Source organism: Mustela lutreola, chromosome 6 (assembly GCF_030435805.1).
Source record: "Mustela lutreola isolate mMusLut2 chromosome 6, mMusLut2.pri, whole genome shotgun sequence".
Lineage (NCBI taxonomy): Eukaryota > Metazoa > Chordata > Mammalia > Carnivora > Mustelidae > Mustela > Mustela lutreola.
Genome location: NC_081295.1, coordinates 99,365,761 through 99,377,613, shown reverse-complemented (window position 1 = coordinate 99,377,613; position 11,853 = coordinate 99,365,761). Strand labels below are relative to the sequence as shown.

Here is an 11,853-nt window from a genome sequence, read left to right as displayed (position 1 = left end):
TGATATTTTCTTTTCTATTCCATTTTTTAAAATGTAGCTCTACTAATGGGCCTAGAGCCACAGTTTGAAAAACATGGATTTCTCCGATACTGGGGTGAGCCGGCATGTGGTGGGGGACAGCGGCTCACAGCAGCATTAGACTGTGTGCTTAGTTCTGGCACCCCAGATGCTGCTGCTCCCTGCAAAATCTAGCTTTCCTTCTGCTTGTGGTCATTCCACACCTGTGGTAGTCAGGGTTCTCCAGACAACCAACCAATGGAATGTATATGTAGAGAAAGAAGTTTCTTACAAAGAATGGGCTTTCGTGATTACGGAGGCTGACAAATCCCAAGATTTGCAGCCAGCAGGCTGGAGCCCTGTGAGAGCAGCTGGTGTAGCTCTGGTATGAAGGCCAGGCCAGCAGGCACAAGACCCAGGATGAACCAGTGTTTAGTTTGAGTCTGAAGACAGGGACAAGTTGATGGTACAGTTCAAAGGAAGGCAGGACAAATTCTTACTTGGGGAGTGGTCAGCCTTTTCCATTCAGGCCTTAAAGAGACTGGATGTGGCTCACCCCCGGAGTCAATCTACTTTTCTCCATCTACGAGTTCAAATGTTACTCTCACCCAGAAGGGACACACCCAGAAAATGTCTAACCAAACACCTGGGCACCCCACAGCCCCGACAAGTTGACATAAAATTAACCATCACAATACCCTTCCTCCCTAAATAAAGCACCAATCTTAGCTCTTAAAAGATCCAATTTAATTTAGACTTAAGTATTCTTAGGTTTCAATCTAAGAACCAAAAAATATAATTTTAAGAGCCCTATGAACGCCTCTATGAAAAGCACAAGGTGTTTCAAAATGTAGGTCCAACCTCAAAACGTTGTGCTGTGTTCTCCATCTAGGCGGGTCAGTTTGAGAAAGCACGGACGAAGTGATAGTAGTTGATCTTGTCTTCTCCGTGTGAGCACAGCCTGATCAACTGTAGGAGAGAGCGGAGAGCAGGTGAGCAGAGCAGCACCCCCAGCCTTTGTAAACCAAGTCAGAGTTTGTATCCGTGGATTCTAAAATGCTCCTGTGAATGTGGCAGGTAGGCCAGACAAAATCCTCATCTTCAACTTAATGAAACTGAAACTCCGGTGGGGCCGATAGTCTGTCAGAGATTTCAGGACTCACATTTTTAAGAACATTGTCATTTCCAGAGCACTTTTAATTATTTTTGTATTCAAATATGAGCTTTGTCCACCCAGTCTGCCCAGAGTAAAACAGCACACTGCTGTTACCACAGGCTAGTAGAAGAATCTAGTTCCGTCACTTCTCATTGACTTTAGCTCAAAGGCCAAGAAGCCTTACGTCACTGCACAAACCATGTCTAAGAAGTTCCACTGTGGGGGGAATAGCCTGATCTGCTGTGGTTACCTTGCTATGTGCAAATCCTTGCCACCCATACCTTCCCCACCCCCGTGCCCGCTGACCACAATTCCACTCTCCTAAGTCAAGTTCACAGATAGTACAAATGACTTAAAAATCAAAAGCTGGGCATACTGTCATTCTGGCGATTTGGGAAGCAAAATGGGCATTTGCCCAAGTGAACACGTTCTCTTCTATCTGCCCTCTCCCCTTCCCTGCGTGTGTTCCAATATCTGAAAAACCCTCTTCTCCAGCCTAGCCCCTCCAGTGCCACATGACGACCTCCCTCCCCTAAAGGAGTCTTCACTTCTGAACATCCCTTTTGGCTCAAAAATCTTTAAGAAGGTCTACAGCAGGGTTTTTATCAGGGAGAAGTCTCAATGATAAGTCACAGTCACGCAATCATGGGAGAAATTTTGTTCTGAGTTCCAGGGAAGGCTTGGCTAAAGGGATTTCTAATGAAACAAAGGCACAGAACCCCCCTCTTCAACTCACTCATGAACATTCTAGGAGGAGAACAACCATGTCCTTCCTCCATGTGCAGCCAGCCCTGGGCTACCCCTGACTGACAGACACCACTGCCCTCTCCCATGCCAGCTGTACTGCTGAGCTAACAGAAGCACTGCTGGGGGGTGGGAATCACAGCCTGCCCCCCTCCCTTCAGCCAGACATGGCTCACCCACCATGGTGTGCCATGTAGCCCATATCCACTTAAAAAGAGGCCCTATAGCAACCATGAAGAAAGAACCCCAGTGTGAGAATCCAGGGAAAACACCATAATCAGGCCAAACAGGAGATCTGATTCAAACGTCTTAAATTTTCCCATTAAAACAAAATACACGGGGCACCTGGGTGGCTCAGTGGATTAAAGCCTCTGCCTTCAGCTCAGGTCATGATCCCAGGGTCCTCGGATTGAGCCCTGCATCAGGCTCTATGCTCAGCAGGGAGCCTTCCCCCTCTCTCTCTCTGCCTGCCTCTCTGCCTACTTGTGATCTTTCTGTCAAATAAATAAATAAAATCTTTTATTAAACAACAACAACAACAACAAAACCAAAATACACATACAGTGGCCTCTGGGAGAGAACCAATGGGTGTTCACAGCCTTTACAATCAACCCAGCAGGGCAACACCTACTGACCTCCTTAATCAAGGAATCATCAACTGGCAGGTTGAAAGAGTCACAGATTTTAAAGAACATCTCCTTGTCAACATATCCTGAAGCTTCCTTGTCATAAATTTGAAATGCTTCGCGAATGTTGTCTTTGCATGGATGATCTTTCAGTTGCTTGTGGATTGTGTCTATTAATGCCTCCAGTTCTTGCACACCGGGATCCTCTGGAGTTTTCTTGCTGGAAGAGAAAGAAAGGAAATGCCTGGGCTTCTTGTTTACTCTTGACCAGTCTTAGCTCAGTGACCCAAGTTCTCCTTTGGTGGAGCTGCAGAAGCTTCTAATGACAAGCGGTCTGACATGGAGCTGACCCATAACTGGACACCTGCCTGCAGGGGCTGCCTGGTGACTGGGGAGCCTGGTCAGGGGGTTTCTGAGCAGAAACTCAGCCTCCCCGGCTGCCATCTGTTACACCGCAGCACCACCAACAGCCAGACCTACCGCCAGCACCTCCCCACATTTGGTGTTTGCCTGAGTCACCTGCTACCACCGAACACTATTGCACTCCGTCTGTGTGACAGGAGTTTTGCAGAGCTCACACAAACAGGAATCTCCTACTTTTAGCATGCTGTCTCCAGTTCACTCTGAATTTTATGGAAAATGGTGAACTTCTCAGTTAGGCTTAGCATTTACTGAAATGGAGAGAGAGGAGAGTAACCCACAGGACTAAAAAGAGGGAGGTCTGTCCCTTCAAAACACAACCAGGATAAGCAGAAGCCCGGTATTTTTTCCCTCTGAACACGAAAGTACTGTTACAAGAAACAGAATTTTAGAAGCAGGAAAAGATTCACATTTCATCTTTATAAACCTGTTTTGGGGCCTCATTTTATCCCAATAAACTCAGAAAGCACTCCTCTCTTGCTCAATGATTAAAATACAGACTCGAAGACCTTAGAGACTTATCCCAGATGTCCTGGGAGAGGCAACACTAGAACAGACATCTCACTCAGATTCACACATGTCCTTTCAAGTACATCCAGCCACCCCTCACTGAACCCTCTCCCTCCACACCATCACAATACTGGTCCCCTGTGGCTCTCCTGTTCCTATTTCCTCCTACATATAATATTTGAAAGGTTCACTCTTCCAAATGGCCTCTGTTAACTTAATTCCCTTTTGACCCACTGGCAACCCTTGCTGGAGGAAGGTATAAAGTGCTAGAATCTTTCAGGAACAATTTGGAAAACATGAAGCAAAAGCCCAGCAAAGAAATTCAAGTAATTTATCCTAAGGAAATAATCATGAGTTGTATACAAAGATGCAATCTAATAAAGCAGTCTTGAGACAGCTAAAGGTGTAAAAAAAAAAAACCCCATCCCCAAAGGAGGAATTGGTTAAACAATATCCAAAAACAATGAGGCAATGTAATAATAATGTCCCACGGACAGTGTTGCAGGAAGAGTAGACAGATCTGTTAGAAAATCAAGGTGTAAATGTGGGAACAGAATGCTACATTTTATATAAAAGTTGGGAGGGGAATAAAAACACTTAAATCTGCTTATATTGTGCAAAGAAACTCTGGGAAGAGATTTTAAAACCAACGAAACAGGTAGTTACTTGTGGGGAATGGAGGGTATCAAGTGTGTGTGTGTGTGTGTGTATGTGTGTGTGTTCATGTGAATATAATACATACTCAAAAATTATCAGGGCTCCAAAAAACATTTCATGTCAGAAATTTTCATAATACACTATCAAGTGCAAAAATGCTAGTTAAATATTACAGGATTATTCCATTTTATATGCATATTAAAGCAATATTGGAGGTAATCATCTCTGGGTTATGGGCTTTTAAGAAATACTTCTATTTTCCAAATTTTTACTCCTTGAAAGTTATTTATTCTGGGCATGTGTTACATTTATAGTAAGACAAATTATGGTATAAGTTCTAATAAAAACCTCTAGTATCTAAATGCTGTCTGGCATTATTCACTTTTGAAGCAGAATATGTGTATCTGTTGGGCACACCTCCGATCATACGTATGGAATTATGCGTGACTGCCAGGGAGCTACTTTAGTGTCAGAGAATAGTCAAACCTCAGTCTTGTGTATCAGGAGCTAGAGCCATGAAGCATATATATTTAACATGTGATCATGCAGTCATTTTGGAAAAGAGAAGATAACTCCCTTCCCTGAAGGGGCCAGATGGCCATACTGTTTCATACAATAGGGAAAATGCCCATAGCGTCTGCTGCCTTTGAGCACGATGGAGTAAATTTGAACAGAACTTGCAACAGGTGGTACTGTGTAAGACAGAGCTGGTGAAAAGTTACAGCCCCTATACAGAGGTGGTGCAAACCAGGACCCATTCTCCAGGAAAGCTACAAGACCCACATGTTAACAAAGGAACACAGGGGCTCAGTGATTGTCTTTAATAGGGACTGCCTGAGAGAGATGGCTGGCTTCACAACCCTCGAGGTGCAAACTCTGTGCCAAGCCTTCCAATGCCCTTCTTTTACTTTCCATAAAAGCAAACATGAGTTTTATAGGGTGATTGTACTCCCACAGGTAAGAAAGATATGGTTTTCATTCCACTCTTAGAATATTTTCCTAGGAGCAACCTGGCAAAACCCTCTACTTAGCAAGAACTAAATGGAATTCACATATTTTCTTCAACAGCAAAGAGACTTCAATCTTGTTCTTTCTTATAGTTGGGGGAGGAGGGGGGTTTAGCAGGCAAGTCTTTTATGTGCTAGAACTTTAACATGTGGCTATTTCAACTGCAAAGACTCAGCGTCAACTCCTTGGCCTGACCTTAGCTCTTGATCCATGATCCAAGATCTCCCCTTGGTCTCAGTGAAGGTAGACCCACTCCCAGAACAGGCAGTTTCTTGCTCACAGAGCTTTGGGTAGTCAGGAGGCTGAGTAACACCGTTCTTGATTTCTTGCTGCTTTTCACTGTTGAGAGAGAAGAAATTATAGTAAAGAGTATGAGCTCTAGAGTCAAGCTCGTTCAAAAGCTTTTACCGCTGAAAGGCTACACGAACTTGAGTAGATTAGCTAATTGTCTATAACTTTAGTTTCATCTATCATATGGAAGCTTTGAAAGGAAGTCACCTCATGAGGATTATTGTGAGAATTACCAGAACTATTACCTATAAAGCACTTTGTACCTAACATAGACACATGGAAATGTCAGCTTTAAACAAAGTTCTTCTGACAGTCCTAGAAGTATTCTTTCATCTAACAACTCTTTATTGAACATGTATGGCCCAGTTCTAGAAGGAACCTGCCTCTAATAAGGATCCCTGATCTCCAGAAGGTAATTAAGACATGGACTTTAAAATTACTCACAGAAGGGAGAAAATGACCGTTACCATGTAGAGGAGGTACAAAGCCTGAGAGGATCAGGAAGGGCTGAACTAGGAGGTGGCATTTGACCTCGGCCTTGAAGGATGTGAGGGCTTGGGATTAGAAGAATGAAATAAAGGAACTGCAGACTGGGAACAGCCTGAGAAAAGGCATGAAAACGAATGCTAGAGCTTAGTATAATAAACCTGTTTGGGGTGCAGAGGTTGTGGAAAAGTAAACTAGAAGTCTCAAGTTAGATGATCATTTGGAGACCCACTATGGAGGTTCTCAGATACCAGACTAAGAACTTCAGAGTTTTGTTTTTAAGTGATAGAAATATCTTAATAGTAGTACTATGATGAAGAAATCAAAAAAAGGTCAAAAGGGAAATTTAAAAAAATCTTTAAAGAAATGAAAATGTAAATACAACATACTAAAATATGGGAGGCAGCAAAAGCAGTTCAAAGAGGGAAGTTTATCACAGTAAATGTCTACATTAAGAAAAAAAGGATCTTGGGGTGCATGGGTGGCTCAGTTAAGCATCTACCTCTTGATTTCGGCTCAGGTTTGTGAGATCAAAACCTGCATTTGGGCTGTGTGCTGGGTGTGAAGCATCCTTCAGATTCTCTTTTTCCCCTCTCCCTCTGCTCCCATCTCTGGGTCATGCAAAACAACAATAACAAAAATCAAAACACACTAACTTTATACCTCAAGGAACTAGAAAAAGAAAAAACTAAGCACAAAGTTAGCAGAAGGAAGGAAATGGTAAAAATCAGAGCAGAAAAATGATAGAAAAAATCCATGAGACTAAAAGCTGGTTTTGTGAAAAGATAAGCAAAACTGACAAGCTTTTACCTGCACAGAGGAAAAAAAAGGACAAAATCAGAAATGAAAGATGTTACAAAAGATGTTACAAATCATAGAAATACAAAGAATTGTAAGAGATCATTATTAATAATTATACATCAACAAATTGGATTACCTAGAAGAAATGAGTAAATTCCTAGAAACAAAACCAACTAAGACTGAATCATTGAGCTAGAAAATCTGAGCAGACCAATAACAACTAAGGAGGTTGAGTTGGTAATAAAAAAAATCTCCCAACAAAGTAAAGCTAAGGACCAGATCATTTCACTGATGAATGCTACCTAGCATTTAAAGAAAAATTCGTAACAATCCTTCTCAAACTCTTCCAAAAAAACTGAAGAGAAAGGAACACTCACAAGCTCTTCTTACAAGGCCAGGTTTACCCTGATACCAAAGCCAGACAAGGACACTATAAGAGAAGTATACACCAATATCTTTCGTGAATATAGATGCAAAAATCTTCAACAAAACACTGGCAAAGCAAATTCAACAGCACGTTAAAAGGATCATATACCATGATCAAATTATATTTATCCTTAGTATGCAATAATGGTCCAACATACACAAAAATCAATAAATGTGATATACCACATTAACAGAATGAAAGATAAAAATCACATCATCTCAATAAAGAAAAAGCATCTGACAAAATTCAAGATTCTTTCAGGACAAAAACTCAACAAATTAGGTATAGAAGAAATGTACCTCAACATTACAAAGGCCACATATGACAAACCCACTGCTAACATCATACCCAACAGTGAATAAGAAAAGGATGCCCATGCTTGCTGTTTGCATTCAACTAGACCTAGCCATTAGGCAAGAAACAAAAGGCATCCAAATACAAAAGAAGGAAGTAAAATGGTCTCTGTTCACAAATGATGTGTACTATGTACAGAAAACCTTAAGAACTCCACCAAAAAAATGTTAGAACTAATCAACAAATTCAGTTAAGTTGCAGGATACAAAGATCAGTTGTGTTTCTATACATTAACAATGAGCTATCTAAAGGAAAAAAATAAAAATTCCACTTATAATAGCATCAAAAACAATAAAATAGTTAGGGATAAATTTAAGGACATGAAAGAAAGATATACTGAAAACTAAGACACTGAAAGAAATTAAAGGCACAAACAAATGAAAAGATACCTTGTGTTCTTGCATTGGAAGAATTAATAACTGTTTAAATGTCCAAAGTGATCTACAAATTCAGTGCAATCCTTATCAAAGTTTCAATGGCATGTTTCACAGAAATAGAAAAAACAATCCTAAAATTTGCATGGAACCACAAAAATCCCAAATAGCCAAAGCAGTCTCAAGAAAGAAGAACAAAGCTGGAGCATCACACTTCCTGATTTCAAACTATCATTACAAAGCTATTGTAATCAGGGATGCCTGGGTGGCTCAGTTGGTTAGGTGGCTGCCTTCAGCTCAGGTCATGATCCCAGCATCTGGGATCAAGTACCGCATCCGGCTCCTTGCTCCAGGGGAAGCCTCTGCCTGCCACTCTGCCTGCCTGTGCTCTATCTCTCTGACAAATAAATAAATAAATAAATAAAATCTTAAAAAAAAAAAAGCTCCTGTAGTTGAAACTACCTGGGACTGGCATAAAAAGAGATACATAAGCCAATGGAACAGAATAGAGCCCAGAAATAAGCTCATGCATGTATGCTCAACTGTCTTTGACAAGGGTGCCAAGAACACAATGGGGCAGGACAGTCTCTTCAGTAAGTGGCTGGGAAACCTGGGTATCCCCACAAAAGAATGAAATCAGATCCCTATTTTATAGAACTCACAAAAATTAATTCAAAGTGATTTAAGACTTAAACACAAAACCTGGGATTTGGACTCCGTAGAAGTAAACAAAAGAAAAAAGCTCCTTGACATTAGTCTTGGCAATGTTTTTTTGGACACCAAAAGACACAGTCAACAAAAGCAAGACAAACAAGTGGAACTACATCAAACCAAAAAAGTTTCTGCACCACTACATCAAACCAAAAAAGTTTCTGCACAGCAAAAGAAAAAAAATCAACAAAATGAAAAGGCAACCTGTGAAATGGGAGAAAATATTTACAAACTGTCTTAGTCTGTTCAGGCTAGTCTAACAAAATACCAGAGACTGGTTAGCTTATAAACAACAGAAATTTATTTTTCTCAGTTATGGAGGGTAAAAGTCCAGGATCAGGGCACCCCAGATTCCACGTGGTGGCTGGTGAAGGCTCTTGTTTGTTCATAGCCAGTGTCTCCTCTCTGTGTCCTTACATGATGGAAAGGGGCTAGCAAGTTCTCTGGGTTTTTTTGTTTTTTGCTCTTTGGGTTTTTTCTAAAAGATTTTGTTTATTTATTCTACTGACAGATCACAAGTAGGCAGAGAGGCAGGCAGAGAGAGAGGAGGAAGCAGGCTCCCTGCTGAGCAGAGAGCCGGATGTGGAGCTTGATCCCAGGACTCCAGGATCATGACCTGAGCCAAAGGCAGAGGCCTTAACCCACTGAGCCACCCAGGTGCCCAAGTTTTGTTTTGTTTTGTTTTAAATATAAACACTAACCCCATTCATAGGGTTCTCATGATCTAATCACTTTCCAAAGGCCCTTCCTCTTGATAATATCACATGGCCTTTTAATATGGATTGAGATATCAACATATAAATTTTGGGGGGAGGACACAAACATTCAAACTATAGCATAAACCATATATCTGATAAGGGGTTAATACCTAAAACATAAAAGGAATTCATATAACTCAATAACAAAAAAATAAACAATCCTATTAAGACATGGACAAATGACCTGAGTAGACATTTTTCCAAAAAGGATATGCAAATCCCAATGAGAACATGAAAAGATGCTCAAGTTCACTAATCTTGAGGGAAATGCAAATCAAAACCAAAATGAGATATCATACCTGTTAGAATGGTCATCATCAAAAAGACAAGAGCCAATAACCTGGGGAGGCTGTGGAGGAAAGGGAACTCTTGTACCCTCCCACTGTGGGTAGGAATATAAAATAGTATAGCCATTATGGAAAACAGTCATGGAATATCCTCAAAAAATTAAAAATAGAACTATAATAGTATCTAACAATCCCACTTCTGGATATATTTCTGAGGGAAATGAAATCAACCTCAAAGAGACATGTGCACTGCACTCCCATATCACTGCAGCATTATTCACAAAGGCCAAGAAATGAAAACAACCTAAATGTCCATAGATGGAAAAAAAACATAGATTAAAAATGTGATACATATATAAAAAACATGACACAATGGAATGTTACTCAGCCAAAAAAAAGAAGGAAATCCTGCCATTTGTGATAACATGGATGAACCTGAAGGATATTGTGCTTTGTGAAATAACCCAGAGAAAAACAAATACTGTATAATCTCATTTTATGTGTGGAATCTAAAAAATGTTGAAGTCCAAGGGCTGGGGGAGGGGAGTGATGTTGGTCAAGAGTACAAACAATCATTAACAAGGTGAAGAAGTTCTGGAGGTCTAATGTACAGCACTGTGGCTACAGTCAGTAATATTGTCCCATATACCTAATATTTGCAAAGAGATCTTAAGCATTCCCAGTACACACACACACACACACACACACACACACACATATAAATGGTAGCCATGTGAGGTGATGGATGTGTTAATTAACTTGATTGGTATACATTGTGAATAACTGCCACAAACCACCATGTTGTACATATTAACTGTATACATTTAGACCTCAATAAAATGGAGGGGGAAATTGTCGTATGATGAATTTGGAGTCAAGTTCCAGGATTCACTGTACATGAAGTGGATTAAGGAAAAGAGTGGGCATGGGAAGATACGTCAGGAGGTATTGTGGACGTCAAGGTAAGCCGTGATGGAAGTATGGCAGACACTGGTGGTTCGCTGTGCAATCTTCATCCTCTCCTTTTCCTAACACGGTCCTTATTTTGTTTGGAGCAGCCGCTAGGAGTGGCTGCATGACACAGCCCAGAAAATGAGATGTCAGCAGAAGTTACTGGGTGGGGCTCCTGGATAAGCCCTTTAAAAACAGGAAAGACATGGTGAGATTGGCTGTTCAGTCCTTTACCCTTTGTCCTTCCCCTTCTTCCTGCCTGGATTCTATAGATGCAATGCTGGAGAAGGAACATTCACTTTGTGGCCACAGAATGAAAAGCAGGAGGGCAAAAACTACTTGCTAAGATGTCTGAGAAGAGGGAGAAAAAATATCATTTCTCTGCTGGCATTGCAAAGCCACCACACCAGCTCTAGACCACTTCCCTCAAGATGCTGTATTCCAGGAAGAACATAAAACTCCACTGGGTTAAGCTAATTCTGTTATTATGTGCGGACAAATGCAGTTCATAACTGACAGAGTGCTTTAAATTGGGAAATGGTGGGGCAAATGAATAGAAGGCAGAGGCAAGACATATTATGGAATAAAAGTATTTAACATATTGAACATGGCGCAAAATAAAAGAGGTCAAAGGTATCTTCTAGGTTTCAAACCAAGGCAGATGGAACACTGATGTGATTAAGAAAAAGTGGGCAATTAACATTTATTGCTTGTCTCCTGTGTGTGCCAGACACTATGCTGGCGCTTTACATATGTTATCACAACTCACTGCTATCTCCACTTGATGAGACAGAAAGAAGGAAGAAGAAAGAAGGAAAAGCAGTTGTGCTACAAAAATGAAAATGACAACGGCCTCGTTTTTTTTGTTGTACAAATGGTAAGATACTGTGACTCAGCTGGCTGAGGACACATCGAAAGGCCAACAGGTATCTAGGATAGAATCAGGAGAATGGTCAGAATGGAGAGCAGCTTATTTAGACACTGTGCAATGAAATAAGATTGTCAAGAGCGTTTAGCAAAAGCAAGTAAGAGGACCAAAAATAGGATCTTGAGAGACATCAACCCAGTAGACAAAATGTATTAAAAAGATACAAAGAATAGGCTTCCAGAGAAGTAGCAGGAATATCAGAGACTCTTACTTTCTAGAACTCAAAAAAGTTTTTTTAAAAGGGGGTGGTAAAGACTTCCAGAGAAGATGGTGGACTAGGTGGGTCCTGGGATCACCTCAACCCATGGATACACCTAGATAATACATCAGTGTAAATAGCCCAAAAAATGATCTGAAGAGTGGTCGA

General features: G+C 40.9%; 1 protein-coding gene across 2 annotated transcripts in view; it reads right to left on the bottom strand.

Annotated features, from left to right (window-relative positions):
* Positions 1–722: 722 nt before the first annotated feature.
* The window catches only part of EFHC1 (EF-hand domain containing 1), a 58,637-nt gene continuing 47,506 nt past the window's right edge, over positions 723–11,853 (bottom strand). For both annotated transcript variants that reach the window (XM_059178245.1, XM_059178246.1), the window contains 3 exons: positions 5,314–5,457; positions 2,533–2,743; positions 723–966 (listed from right to left, as the gene is read on the bottom strand). In XM_059178245.1, coding sequence (XP_059034228.1) covers positions 895–966; positions 2,533–2,743; positions 5,314–5,457 — 427 coding nt within the window. In that variant the 3' untranslated portion in view covers positions 723–894. The remainder of the gene's footprint in view (positions 967–2,532; positions 2,744–5,313; positions 5,458–11,853) is intronic.